At 34.1% G+C, this 15,442-nt stretch overlaps 1 protein-coding gene across 3 annotated transcripts in view; it reads right to left on the bottom strand.

Moving 5' to 3' along the window:
• The window catches only part of Ankhd1 (ankyrin repeat and KH domain containing 1), a 127,715-nt gene that overhangs the window by 3,103 nt on the left and 109,170 nt on the right, over window positions 1-15,442 (bottom strand). For all 3 annotated transcript variants that reach the window (XM_077800818.1, XM_077800823.1, XM_077800820.1), the window contains 8 exons: window positions 13,009-13,104; window positions 12,436-12,552; window positions 8,829-9,003; window positions 7,591-8,047; window positions 6,948-7,094; window positions 6,110-6,259; window positions 4,334-5,946; window positions 1,263-1,439 (listed from right to left, as the gene is read on the bottom strand). In XM_077800818.1, coding sequence (XP_077656944.1) covers window positions 1,263-1,439; window positions 4,334-5,946; window positions 6,110-6,259; window positions 6,948-7,094; window positions 7,591-8,047; window positions 8,829-9,003; window positions 12,436-12,552; window positions 13,009-13,104 — 2,932 coding nt within the window. The remainder of the gene's footprint in view (window positions 1-1,262; window positions 1,440-4,333; window positions 5,947-6,109; window positions 6,260-6,947; window positions 7,095-7,590; window positions 8,048-8,828; window positions 9,004-12,435; window positions 12,553-13,008; window positions 13,105-15,442) is intronic.

The following is a 15,442-nucleotide window of genomic DNA, read 5'->3' as shown; positions in this document are numbered from 1 at the left end:
AAAATATTTCTCTATTGTTTTATTACATATAAAAACTATAGAAATATGAGAAACCTTGTTGGAAAGATCTATTCCACAACATAGGTCTGTAAAGAAAAATTTCATTTTATGAGATCATTCAAATGAGAATAGATAATTTCAAAACATTATCCTGGACTATTTTTGCCTGTAATAAAAGTAAACAAATAGCCTAAAAAAATTTCCTAGTTGAATTAAACAAGGGTAGGAAGGAAAAAGTACTCATTTATTCTAGTTCTAAATAATCTAGTTCTAAATAAAACAGTTACTTTTAAAATTAACTCAAATATGGCAATGTTTGTACAGTATCTAGATTATTATCTGAAAAACACTTCCTTACTTTTAGTTCTTTCTCTTTTTCCCTTTCAATACCCTTTTACCCTTTCAAATTGCCCTTTTAGTCCATAAGAAAGAAAGGTTAAATGTTAGCAAAGCACTGTAACTGATTGGCAGTTTTCTTTCTTAATTGGGCTCAGGTACTTTGGTTAGTTTTCCTTGTCAAAAAGGCCAATGTTAATTACTTCACAATTCTCACTAAAGAAAGGAAATCAAATACTGTTAAATTCTAAATACATAATCTGTTCTAAATATTGAAATAAGCAATTCAGAACAAAGGAATACTTATAATGGGCAATGATACATCCATAAAAATGTAAAAATAAATGAGAAATCATAAATAATCATAAACGAGATATCATAACAAGTTGACCATATGCATAAATCAGTTTCAAGATTTGAGAAATTATTTTACTGCCCCCACCCCCAATCATTTTATTATCTCTTTTTTCATTCAATACTGGGATTGAGCCCAGGGCTGCTCTACTGCTGAGCTGCACTCCAACCCTTTTTATTTTTTAAATTTATTTTTGTGGTATTGGGAATTGAATCCAGGGACACACTACCATGAGCTAACAACCAGCCTTTTTTATTTTTTGAGACAGGGTCTTGTTAAATTGCCCAGGCTGACCCTGAACTCAAGATTCTCCTGAGTAGCTGGGATTATACGCATGGACCACTGTACCTGGCTTTGTATTACCTCTTCTTGAATAACAATAGATAGCTTGACCCTTCTCAAGTTTTGAATCCTATAAAATGCCTGTCAATTTTTTGATGTGACTACAATACAAACTTTGGGTATCTGCATACTGTTTATTTTACTAAATTTATAACATAGTATTTCCTGAAATAAATGGCTTAATAACTTAATTAAGACTCTTTGGAAAGAGTTCCTCCATGATTCCTACATGAGTTTGAGGTGCTTGTCCATGGATGGGGTGAAAAATGTTGTCTGTTGAAACTAGGAGTCCCAACAGGAGCTGGCCCTTGCAGGAAAACCCTTGTTCCTGGTATGCCGGAAAAACTTGTCAGAGGAGCAGAGGAGGAAGATGGGGAGCTGCCTGATGGGTCAATGGATGGTAACCCTGAAATAAAACAGGTACGAGATATCCAATTAGCTAAGGCTTTAAAATGTGAAGTCCAAGGTTACTTAATTTTTTAAAGAAGAAAGCATGTGGTTTATGTTTGTAGATCACAGCAGAAAGAATCCACTTATGTGATACTATACGGCCAAACCTAAATTTTCTTACCATCAGAAGAAAATCATCTAACATATAAATATAGAAAATGAACACAATGTTTAAGAATGGAAGTCACCTAAACTAAAGTTCTGGATAAATCTTAAAGCTTTTATTAATATCTGTATTCTCTCTTGTGGAAAACCTGAAAGCAACAGCTTTTTAAAAAATTATAGTTATTTCCTATAGAAAATGAATAACAAAACCTACCAATTTTCCTTCCTCATAAGGAGGAAAAGCATACCACTAACCTAAGGGTAATTTTGGTATTCTATTAAACAAAATCAATAATTGTAAACTATACCAAAGTTTCTATCTATTTTGGATAAATTTGAACTTAGCAGCCTTCGTAAATTCTATTGATTGTGGAATTTATTAGGGAAAAGGGACAAAGATCCAAGAAAGGATTACAGGTATTCACTGTAGGAAAATGAAAATTTGCCAAAACTTCTCTCAGGAAAGTCTGATTTTCAAACAATTTAATTCCCTATCATTAAAAAAAACAATGTTTAGATGTAATTCACATATCATATAATTCACCCATTTGAAGTATAAAATTCAATTGATTTTAGTATAGCAATTCACAGGGCTGAACAGCCATCACCATAATCAATTTTAGAATTTTTCTGTATCCCTTAAAGGAAACTCCATACCCATTTCCTATCACCAGATCCTCTCATTCCCGTATCCCCACTTATTTTTTGTTAAGTTTTTTTGTTGTTGCAGTTTTGGGGATTGAACCCAAGGCTACTCTACCACTGAGCTACATCCCTAGTCCTTTTCATCTTGAGACAGGGTCTTACTAAATTGCCCAGGCTGATCTTGAATTTGCAATCCCCCTGTTTCAGCATCCTGTGCCTCTGGGATTACAGGTGTATAAATTATAGTTATTTCTTTTTGATGAACCTTGAAACTTTTTTTTTTACCAAAAGAGCTGCCCCATCCTACATTCCTGCCAGCAGCCATCATGATTTTAATTTCTTCACACCCTTCCCCATCTTCTTAAAGTATTACTACTTCTTACTAAGAGGGTAAACCCATGGAAGAAGACCATGAATAAAAGCAACACATACAGGCTGTTAAGAATTGAGGTCAAGTAGGGCATGGTGGTGCACACCTGGAATCCAAGTAACTCAGGTGCTGAGGCAAGAATATCACAAATTGGAGGTTAGCCTCAGCAACTTAGCAAGACCCTGTCTCAAAATAAAAAATTTTTAAAAAGGGCTGGGAATACAGTTCAGTGGTGCCCCTGGATTAAATCCTTAGTACTAAAAACAAACAAACAAAGAACAAAGAATATAAGGTCAAGCTTATTAATCCTGGGCCCCAGAAGGAGGGTCAAAGATGAATACTTCCTTTATTTATTTAAAATATTTTTAGTTGTACATGGACACAACACCTTTATCTATCTATGTATCTATCTATCTACCTATCTATGTGGCACTGAGGATCAAACCCAGTGCCTCACACATGCTAGGCAAGTGCTCTACTTCTGAGCAACAACACCAGTCCTATTTATTTATTTTTTGAGAAGGGGGTTTCACTATGCTGTCCCAGGCTCACCTCATACTCCTCCTAATCCTCCCACCTCAGTCTCCTATGTATCTAGGATTACAGGTGTGCATCACCATGCCAAGTTTAAGAATACTATTTTCTATCACAACTCAGAGCACTGACAATGAGCAATTTTTTTCAACCTGTGGCTTTTGAAGATCTTTACTAGTCTCCCAAAATGAACAGTTACAACTGATGTCTATTTATAGAAAAAAAGAAAAAAGGAGATCATAGATGGTCTTGGGGAGACTTATGTTTCTGCTTCAAAGACAAGAAACAATTACTTGAGGGGATGTGGGGTTGGAAAGATAATAGAATGAATCAGACATTATTACCCTATATACATATATAACTGTATGACTGGTGGGATTTTACATTATGTACAATCAGAAGAATGAGAAATTATACTCCATTATACATGATGTATCAAAGTGCATTTCTACTGTCATATATAATTTATTAAAACAAATAAAATAACATTAAAGGAAAAAAAAGAAATAAAATAGAAACAACTGTTTTCCTGAAGGACAAGTAAATAAAACATATCTGAAATGAAAGTTAAGGCTATGCCATATCCGTAACTCACAAGTTTTTTAAAAATACTTTTTTAGGTGTTGATGGACCTTTATTTTATTTATTTATATGTGGTGCTGAGACTCAAACTCAGTGCCTCACACCTGCTAGGCACGTGCTATACCACTGAGCTACAACCCCAGCCCCATAACTCACAATTCTAAACAACATAGATTAGTAGTTTAGCAAAAAGGTAACATGCATGTTAGGGTAGTTGGAAGAGATATACTAAGTGAAAATAGTGTTCCTTACCCCAATCTGGGTCAGCTACCATTTTTAACTTGTTTTTCTGTACAGCATAGATTAGATTAAATTTGGCTCTTAAACTTTGAAAAATAGATTTTGTTATTCCAAACATCGCCAAGCCAACAATGGATTCAAATCTATCTGCATCTTTCTTACAATGCTAAGAAACTGATAGTTTAATCTAACTTAATTATATGTAAGTGATTTACCTATAGCTACTTTTTTGTCCATTTACTCAGATCTCTACTGTTTATTACACAAGGTCATGCAATATTACATACAAAAATGCTTTATTATTATCTTGGAATAAGAGGTTAGGCTCCAAGAGCCTGCAACTTAAGCTCTAGGAATACTTAATAATAACTTACCAACTGGACTAGTAGAAACTCGCTGGGAAGGTGGTCTGAAGCCAGGTGCCTTGGAGTTGTCAGGGTGCACATTTTCCAAGTGTCCAAGTACAGAGTTACCCAGGAATGCTGACTGAACAGTGAAAGAGGCATCTGTAGCAACTCGTGAGGACAGAGGACCATCTCCCCAACCCTGGTTAGGTGGTACCTGACTGCTGTCAAAAAGGCTACTGAAGTGATTAAAAAGTGTAGCTGGGCCAAATGTAGGTTGCAAAGATTTGTTTGCTGAACTTATGTGCATCTGAGAACCATTCATAATGTTCACAGTTGAAGAAAGTTGCACTGCAGCTGGTGGACCTTGAGGTGTTGTTAAAGGAACGGGATTTGTAACAAAAATAGACTGGGGATCCTGGTGTATGGCTGCATTTGGTACCACTGAGTAAAAAGAACCTCTGGGCTGTGTTCGATGAGAAACTCGAGGTGCTGGTACAGCTAACTGAGGTAAATTACTGGTATCCTGATTATCAGCAGCAACCAATCTGGGTGATGCCAAAGTCAATGGAGGAGGTTCTGTGTTAGAGGCAAAAGGCATTGACATAGGACTTATATCAGACACATTGGATGGTTGTGCCTCCTCCTGTGTGTTATTGGAGGGAGGAGTGGGACTACTAGATGGGTGAGTTTCTGCAGCTCCTGGGGTATTGCTGGCAGAGCTACTGCAACTATTTGCAGTTGGCGATGGGGTACATAGGTTTGTCATGGGTTGGTCTGGTGTGGACATTTTTTCTTTGGGAGGTGGCATGGCAGAGAAAGACTCCATCTTTTGTGAAGAAAGCTGTGCTTGAGGAGTAGTTGCAGGCAGAAATGTAGTGGGAACTTGCCCACTTGTAATAGGTGCAGAGGAGACAGAAGGCAGGGAACTACAAGTGCTTGTCACAGAAGAAATCACTGTTGCTGGAGGACTCGTTTTAGGCACACAGGCAAACAACTGCTTTCTGACTGATGAAGGAGTTCGGGTATTAGTCACACATAGTTGCTGACTGGCAGCAACTACAGAAGAGACAGTGATAGGACAACTGGCAGTAGCTAGTCCAGGAGACTCTGATGGTAAAACAGTCCCATTCTGGTTTGGTAGACGGGTTGTATTGTTATGCTTTGGAGAGCTATTTGTATTGCCAGGATTCACAGGTCTCACTGGAAATGGTCCCCAAGTGTTAGGAGAAGGTGAGAAGGTTCCTCCAAACTGGGCCATAGGTAGGCGAGGATGCCGAATCTGTTGCATAGTTTGAGCAGCCAGCAGGGCAAAATGAGGGTGGGGATAAGCTAAAGGAAGAGAAACTGGGAAAGAAGAACGTACATTTGTTGGTACGTTCTTATTAAGTTTATTAGTGGGCTGGAACGTAGATAATGTTGTTGCCTGTGAAGTTACAAGAGTTGGAGCACCCAAGGGAAATGCATTTTTGCTGGAAGCTGCTGTGGTGCCTACTCCAGATGAGAAGTTTGCATGAATGGATTTGGTGCTGGTAGGGGTTCTGATGTGATTTTTAGGAATTAAGTCTTCCAGTTCCTTAGCGGGATCTTGTATAAGTGCATTGATAAGCTGAACTGCATATCTTGTTGATTCTGTACCACCCCTGGGGAAAAACAAACAAGAACAAGACCAAAAGCATTAAAAAACAAACAAAACACATGTATTCTTAACCATCAAATAAAATCCTTAATTGTATTATACCTAACAAAAGCTTGCTTTTTATAAAATTATACCCAGAAGTAGTAATATAAATTCTTCACAATTACCTTATTGTTATCATTCTCTCGCCATTCTTATCTTTTTGTTTATCCACATCGATGTGGGCACCAGTAACATCTTGTATTGCAGTGATGTTGCATCCTCCTCTTCCCATTATTCTGGACACCACTGAGGCTGGAACGGACAACTTCTTTGACCTATAAAATGAGGACTATTCATGAGCTTATGAAATTAGATGTCTTTATTAAAAAAAGATGTCTCAGCAATAAGTTGATGGACATTTATAGAATATTTCTTAAATCTAAAAATATATTATTGTAATTTTTTATCTTAGAAATGGATCTCTCATCATATTGAATTTAATTTAGGCAAGTTAAAACTTACATTACCATTTAAAACAAATTATATTTAACTCACTCAATCCAAGCATTCAAATCTGCTCAAAATATCACTTATATCAACTAAACTGCACGTACCATGTATTGACTCTATCTAAAATAAAATAATGCATACAATGTTGTTAAATTCCATACTGAATAATGTTAGCTTATTCATTTTAAATCAAAATCAACAACTCAAATATACATCAATAAAAAATAAAAGTCTTACGTTTAATCTACATAAAGAGCAAATCATAGGTTATCCAAAAGAGTCAACATTTGGGATAAGCTAAAGGAAGAGAAACTTATATATATAAATACAAAACACAAATTTATGTATTGCTTCTGATTGTACTTGAGCGTATTCTGGATTTAGTATGGCACTATAGTTTACAATAATGGTCACATTCAAATTATTCATTAATTAACTAGGTAACTATCTGGCATGGAAAGGAGAACCTATATGATTTATGAGAGTTAAAAAGATGAGACTAATCCTACTTACCTTCGCACAACTTCTTTCCACCCTTCTTCTCTTTTTTGACCCCTTTTAGGACTAGTGAGATTCAGCTTTATGTTTGGAGAGCTTAATGGCAATGACACTGACTTATAACTTGTTGACAAGGAATTAGAATTTGCTTCACCTTCAAGTCTGAAGAGAGAAATATCAGGTTCAACAAAAGATAAGTGTTAAGGTAGAAACTCAAGAGATTGCCCCTTTATAGACAAAGTTATGCTGAAATATTTGAATTTAAGTCCTGCACATCAAATAACCAAGTCAGAAAAATAGAAATGACCAAAGAATCATCATCTATTTTAATATAAAAATGGATTCAGAAGTCAAAAGTTAGACCAAATTCAATAAAAATGACAGTTAAATAAAATCAAGGCATGCTAATATTATCAACTTCAAACTATAAATCTTAGCAAGCTCTCTGCCACTGAGCCACAACTCTGGCCCCTGTTTTATAATCTTAACTAGCACATGATTAAGAGGACACAGGTAAATTTTAGTTTTGGATATTAAAGACAAGTTAATATGGTAGATTTAAATTGTTTAACACAACTTGGATAACATACTTTGAATTCTTGTGCCAAGTCTGAAAAAGGAAAGATGAATGTAGAGTTAGCAAATCTGAAAAATTTACCGTGTTTGAGTTTTGGAAGCAGTAGTAATTATCTTCTCTTCTTGGGAATTGAGGAGCAGTGACGGGTACCTCCTGTCACTACTGGAGTTCACATCCATAGTGAAATTTAACTCTTGACTTTTACCACCACTACTACTTTCACTGTTGCAGTCTGTACTGTCCAAGTTATCTGAATCACTATTCCCACCTGCACCACCACCTCTAGGATCCCCATTTATTTTATTTTTATCTGCCTTTTGTTGTGCTAAAGATATATGTTGTTCTGGCAGAATTAAATGTGCTGTGGGAGGGGTCTCTTTGGTTTTATTCTTCTTATTTTTCCGATTGGTACTGGGAGTTGTGACCACGTTGGCCCTTTTTTTCCCAAACACATTTGTGAATGTTGCAGATGTTGCAGAAATTCCAATTGTGGTGGTGGTGGTTGCACTAGGAGGTTCTATGGGAACTTCTTGCTCCACTGAAATTATAAAAAAAGGATAAAAATTACATTGAGAGTCATAGATCTGAAAACAAATTGTGACAAAATATACCAAATAATTCAGCCTTTTAGGTCATATTTTCTTTCCACCAGTGTTCACTAATAAATAAAGAAATATTTGCTGCCATTAGAATATACAATATTATAATTGGATGTCTAGGTTGGTATAGAAAATATATACCCCATTAACATAATTAAGATATGAAATGTTAATCTCATGAACTAATCAAAACTACATAGTTTGAATTTAGGACATTTTTTAGATATTATTTTAGAAATAGAATTCAAGTAAAGCAAAATAATTTGCCTATCACAACCACAGCATCATAAACAAATCTGAGAATAATGAACTCCAGTTATACTGACATGCTTGCCCTTTATAGTTTCAAGCCTAAATCTTAGCTAATAGAATTTATTCAGGAACTCTCTCTCTTTCTAGTTTTTAATCAGGGAAGTTAGAGGTAGAGAAGAACCTGAAGAAAAGCTGTTAAATCTCTTATTTTATTGCTTTTAATATGCACACAATATTTTACAAGGTGACTTAAATCACAACTGAACTTCTTCACGTTATGTGCTTCCTTTCTCTCTTCTGTTTCTCTATCAATTTACAATGTAAAACATTAAAATTATTTAGTATAAAAGTAAATTATCAATTTCAGATTAATTTAATAAAAAATTTAACTAAATTGACTAGAAGCAAAAGATATTCATAATGAGTAATAAGAAACTTTTTCACTCATTCAAATCAGTCATTTCTTACCATCTTCATCGTTCTCCTCTTCATCCTCATCTTCTGCTAGTTCTGAATTCTCCTTAGGTTTGTTTTCCTCATCTTCTTCCTGTTTCCTTTTCTGCTCCTCTTTTTTCTTTTTTCTCTTTTCTTTTCTTTTCTCTCTTTTAGCTGCAAGAGCCTGCTTTCTGCTCTCTTCTCTTGACTACAAATAAAGCCAGTTTATCATTTTAACATTAATGTGATAATTTAAAGAATGAAGAGGCATTTTGGTTCATGATACACAGGCTTTCCATGGACGTGTTTCAAAATATTTATAAATGCAAAAGAATAAATGGCAACATCAAAATTGAAAACTTTTGTGCTTCAAAAGAACCATCAAGAAACTAAAAGGGCTGGGCGCGTTAGTATACACCTGTAATACCAGGGGCTTTTGGGAGGCTGAGACAGGAGGATAGAGAGATCAAAGCCAGCCTAAGCAACTTAGTAAGGCTCTAAGGAACTCAGTGAGACACTGTCTCTAAATAAAACATAAAAAAGGGCTGAAGGATGTGGTAAAGTGCCCCTGGGTTCAATCCCTGGTGCCAAAAGGGAAAAAAAAAAAAAAGGGTAAAAGGACAACCCACAAAATGGAAAAAAAATTTTTTTCAAACTATTCTTATATGTAAGATATACAAATCGAAAATATATGATGACATCTTACAGCCCACTAACGAAAAGAGAATCCAATTAAGAAACAGACTATTAAAACATCAAATTCTCACCATATTTAGGTTTTGCAAACATCTATTTTTAACACATATATCTTATATACTTTTTAATATATATTACCCCCGCCAAAAACAGCGCAGTTAACAAACAGGTTACCTAAGAACATAATGAAAATCTGAAGTAGAAAATACATTATTACCCCTATTTCTATGGAAATTATGCAAAAAAAAAAAACAACATAAGAATATGTACATGAAGCCCAGTTCTTCTTGTGGTAATTAAGAAAAGCATTTCCCTTAAAACCATAATTTAGCATTCTGAGGCACAAATTGACTATTCTTTGAAATTTTTATTCATTTCAATCATGGGTGGGCAAAATATTGACTGTGACAAATCCAGTCTGCTGCCTGTTTTTATGTGGTATGAAAGGAAAGATTGCTTTTTACATTTTTAAATAGTTGAAAATCTTAACATTTCATGTGAAAATAATACAAAATTCAAACTTCAGTGCCCACAGTTGAAATTCTATTGGAATACAGCAACACTCATTTAAAAAAAATTTTTTTTAGTTGTTGATGGACCTATATTTTTTATTTCTTTATATGTGATAATCAAAATCAGTGCCTGACACATGTTAGGCAAGTACTCTAACTGAGCCACACCCCAGCTCCACCACACTCATTTACTTACCAATTGTTTATAGCTGGTTTCATGCTACAGTAGCAAAGTTGAGTTTTTATTACAGAAATCTTACGTACATTCTAAAATATTTACTATTTGGCATTTTATAGAAAAAGTTTACCAACCTCCGGTGTAAAAAAAAAGGGGGGGGGCGTTGCAGACAAAATGAAGAGATTGTATATTCAGCTAAAAGTGATTTCATCACTTTTTTGGCATAAGAGCAATCTGACTACGTAGGGAATTGCTACTATATCCCTGGATAGTTACATAAAAAGAAAAAGTTACAGATATGAATGGAACCTTAGGAGTCATCTAATTTCAAATTTCACTTTATTTGAAAATGAATATATGGTCTGGGGTTGTAGCTCAGTGGTAGAGTAGTTGTCTAGCATATTAAAGAACCTGTGTTGGACTCCAAGCACGCACGCACATGCAAACACACACTTATATATATAAATTATATATACATAAATTTAAAAATGAGTATAAATTATTTTCTATCTGGCTTTAAAATATATAAGTTTATCAAGTTTACAAAAATTTATTTAATTTCCTATTGATAAAGGTTTACACTTTCCACCCAATAGCAAAATAACAATGAATATCCTTATATATCCATATCTTTGAACATGTATCTATTTACTTTAGCATACTGATTTTGATATGCAGTGATATCAATGTTTACAGCAGTACAATTCACAATAGCTAAACTGTGGAACCAAGATAGATGCCCTTCAACAGATGAATGGATAAAGAAACTGGTATATATACACAATGGAATATTACTCAGCATTAAAAGAAAATAAAAATACAAAATTTTCAGGTAAATGGAGTTGGAGAATATCATGCTAAGTAAGGTAAGCCAATTCCAAAAAACCAAAGGCTGAGTATTTTCTCTGATAAGTGGATGCCAATCCATGATGGTGATGGTGGTGGGTGGTCATGAAATGAATGGAGGAACTTTGGACTCAGCAAAGGGAAGGGAAGGGAGGGGGCATGGGTTAGGAAAGATGGTGGAATGAGAAGAACTTCATTACCCTAGGTACATGTATGATTGTACCTAGGGTAATGAAGTTACCAGAGAAGTGAAAAGTTGTGTTCCATTTGTGTACAATAAATTGAAGTGCATTCTGCTGTCATGTATAACTAATTAGGACAAAAAAAAAAAAAAAGAAAAAACTTAGGCCACTCTTTTATTATGCAATTCTTTACTAATGAAGTTGAACAATCTTCATCTATTTAGTGCACATTTGTATTTCTTTTTCTGAAAATTGCCTATTCATGCAATCATCTTTTTTTCTCTCTCTTGTTTTGTTGTGGTATGGGAATTAAACCCAGGAGTGACCCCATGTGCGAATATGATTACATTACCTATGTAACTCTACATCATGTACAACCAGACTAATGAGAAGTTATACTCCATTTATGTATGATTTGTCAAATGTATTCTACTGTCATACATAAATAATAATAATAATAAAACAACCTAGGAGTGTTCTATACTGAGTTACAGCCCCAGCCCTCTTCATATTTTTTTTGAGACAGGGTCTTGTTAAATTGCCAAGGTTGGCCTGGAACTTGTGATCCTCTTCCTCAGCCTCCTGAGTATCTGAGATTACAGGTGTTCATTACCATAGCTTTTTTTTTTTTTAAAGAAGTGGTATCAAAATTTTAGCCTCTTTCAAAATGATACTTTTTCATCAACAAAATATCTTCATGATCAGCTATGTCCTGCATTCCTAGAACAATGCTAAACAATTCGTGATATTCTTTTATTACAATTTCTAGAATCAATATCAACATCCTTATTTTTCAAACAAGCTGACTGGGCCTCTGAATGGCAATCTTTTTTTTTTTAATGTTTTTACCTTGTACCCACATCCTAGGATCCTAGACACTTATTCTTTAATAAGGAATCTAATAAACTTACATTCAAAATCTTATAATGAACAAATGATTTCCAATTGTTTTCTAAATTTCTTCTCAAATTAATGTTAAAGTCACTTAGATAGTAATGTCATTTGGTAAACTGGTAATCTTGCTCAAAATCTAATCCTTCATTTATATGGTCTCAAAATATTTTTTTTTATGAATGATAGTTCAAATTAAATGGATGGTGGTTTGAGAATATATTAACAATTTCCTCGAGTCAAATTTTATTAAGATTATTGGTCATACAGGTGACAAATTTATTCTACCTAATTTTGAACAATTTCTAATAAGGAAAATTATTTTTCCCACTCACCTTTTCCAAATCAAGCTCCTTTAAAAGAATACTTGCATTCTTATTTGCTTCTGCAGCCTGCTGGTCTTTAGCCTTCACAATTGTCTCAACACATTGGTGACACTTTTTTAATAGTTCCTACAGAAAATGGAATTATATAAAAACACATAATATATAGAGGCCAAATAAAACATGAGTAGATGAGCACATCAAAATCTAGGGGGTAAAAGCTCAAAACACTGAAAATTTGCTAAGCCAAATTAAGCTATCCTGAGTCCAGTCCTGAATACAACTTTAATCAAACTAAGGCATCTTTCCTCAAAAATCTGTAGGTTCTTAGAAAACCTTTTCATCAGACTAATGGTTTAGTAATTAGCCATAACCAGAGTCACTTCAATTACGGTCCACAGTAAGAGGGAAATAATATTTTTTATAAAAATTAGGGTACTATGTACTTTGCAAGTGGAAAAACTAAAGTATAGAAAGATCTATGCTTTTGACATCTCAGAGGAGAAAAACAAACTCTTAATTGTACATCTGGATATATAATTCTAAAAAGAACCAAAATGTGCTTCAATATTATAGTAAACTTACCTTATCTGTAATTGTTGCTATGTATCTCATGCATTCTATATCAGAAGGGAATTGATTGACTTCCTTCACCAAATACTGGACAACTTTTACATGACCCTGTGAGAAGTACAACAAAACACATACTCACAATTCCTTTGAAATTTTGCTCGTATATATAACAACTTAAAAGATTTCTAGATAAATAAAAATGGTCAGGAATATATGGCTTCTTTTTAATTTAATCAATAACCCATAAAAAACAGAAAAATCTGTTGAAAATAGTACTTCTTAGAATAAATTTAATAACAAAAAATTGACAATGTAAAATAAATCTCAGTATAAAAGGGAAATTAGTCCTAACATAAACAAAACTTTCAGATTTCAAAGCATTATTTTGGTTCCACCTGACTAAACAAAGTTGACTACCAAATTTTTTGGAGCCCTATAACGTGAACCTAGAAAAACACTTTATAAGTGCCATTATCAGGGACTAAAGGATGAAATAAAATCTTTCTTTTTTTTATTTGTACTCTGCTAGGGATCCAACCTCGTATTTACTAGGGAAGCACTCTATGGCGGCACTATATCCCTAGGCCTTTTTATTTTATTTTGAGACAGGGTCTCACTAAGTTGCCCATGTTTGCCTTGAACTTATGATTCTCCTGCCACAGGCTTTTGAGTCACTGGGATTATGTGTGTGGCATGGATCTGTAATAAGTTTTAAGCTTATCTATTTTAATAGAACCAAGCTTGTATAGCTTCCCCTCCTAATAAGGTTCTAAAACATCCTCAAGAATAAGTCTGATGAAGAAGTGTTTGCCTCTGGGACAGGGACTTGATGAAAACAGAAATGCTGGAAACATCTAGGGTTATAGCATTATTTCATATCTTTATGGAGGTTTGGGTGACACAGGTATCTGCATTTATAAAATGTCACCAAACTATGCACCTTAAGATGCATTTTACTATATTTACATCTGCTTTAATTAAAAACATAATTTTTTAAAAGAATTAAGTGTAGAAAACATTTTAAGATTTTCTTTTAAAACATACAACTTACACTGCTGTCCTTCAAAAGCTATGATTACCTAGTTTGTGCCAGGCACTGTGCTATACAAGTAGGTATAAAAAGCAGTGAAAAGATAGCCATAACTCTCAATCCTCATAGTCCTTCCAGTACACAAAACAGGTATTAAATATGTAATTACAAGTTGGGATAAGGGAAAATATTCAACTACAAAAGAGAAACCTTTTTCAAGTTGGGTATTAGGGAAAGAATTTGAAAAGTGATATTTAAAATGGAAGTTAAAAGCAGCACAATTCACAAAATAGCTAAATTATGGAGCCAATCTAGATACCTTTCAGTAGATGAATGGATAGGGAAACTTTGATATATATACACAATGGAACATTACTTAGTATTAACAGAGAATAAAATCATGGCATTTGCAGGTAAATGGATAAAGTTGGAGAATATATAATGCTACGTGAAGCAAGCCAATCCCAAAAAACCAAAGGCTGAATGTTTTCTTTGACATGAGGATGCTGACTCATAATGCAATTTGGAGGGGAGCATAGAAGGAACGGAGGAACTTCAAATAGGGCAAAGGGGAGGGAGGGGAAAGGAGGGGGAAAGTGGGGAGGAATGAAGGTGGAATGAGTTAGACATCATTATCCTTTGGTTAATGAGAGGTATAAGACACGAATGTTGTGAAAATACTTTGTGTACAGTCAGCATCTTGAAAAATTGTGCTCTATATGTATAATATGAAATGAATTGCATTCTGCTGTCATATGTATAACATCAATTAATTATTCTCCATGGTTTCAACTTAAAATTGGCTTAAAATTAATTTAATTAAATTAGAATAAAAATGGATGAAAGGAAAATTCAAACATGATTCTAAATGTAAAATAATGAGGCATATTGAACCTAACTGAAAACACAGAGGAGATTTATAGAAGCAGAGATGAACTATGTGAAGTGAAATTCTGATTTATAACAAAGCTTGGTATTTATAAGACTTTCTGTGAATATAAGCCAGGTAGTCTATATCCCAGTCCCAGGAGAGCTGCATAATTATTCACTGTTCACACAAAAGCCAAGTGAGATTCTAAAGGTGAAATAACTTCCTCAAGGCCACAGAGCTGAAGTCATATATCAGAATCTTCCCTGTCAGGATTTGAAACAGAATTATATATCAACACATGGCTCATGTGTGTTGTGTATCCACTTACCCACTGAATTTGTTGACAAGTGATGTAAACATAAATGACATACTATATTATATAATCTTAGATTAATAAATTTTCCTGGGAATTTAATATATGGATATTATGGGGGTTGATAAATTATTTTTAAATAAATGTTAGGGGAGTAAAATAAAATAAAATAGGAGCTAAATGATGAGTAGGGAGGTAAGCCAGGTAAACAGGAATGAAGAACATCCTAGGA

The sequence above is a fragment of the Urocitellus parryii genome, chromosome 1 (genome assembly GCF_045843805.1).
Source record: "Urocitellus parryii isolate mUroPar1 chromosome 1, mUroPar1.hap1, whole genome shotgun sequence".
NCBI classification, from domain to species: Eukaryota; Metazoa; Chordata; class Mammalia; order Rodentia; family Sciuridae; genus Urocitellus; species Urocitellus parryii.
This window is presented reverse-complemented; position numbering and strand designations above follow the sequence as displayed.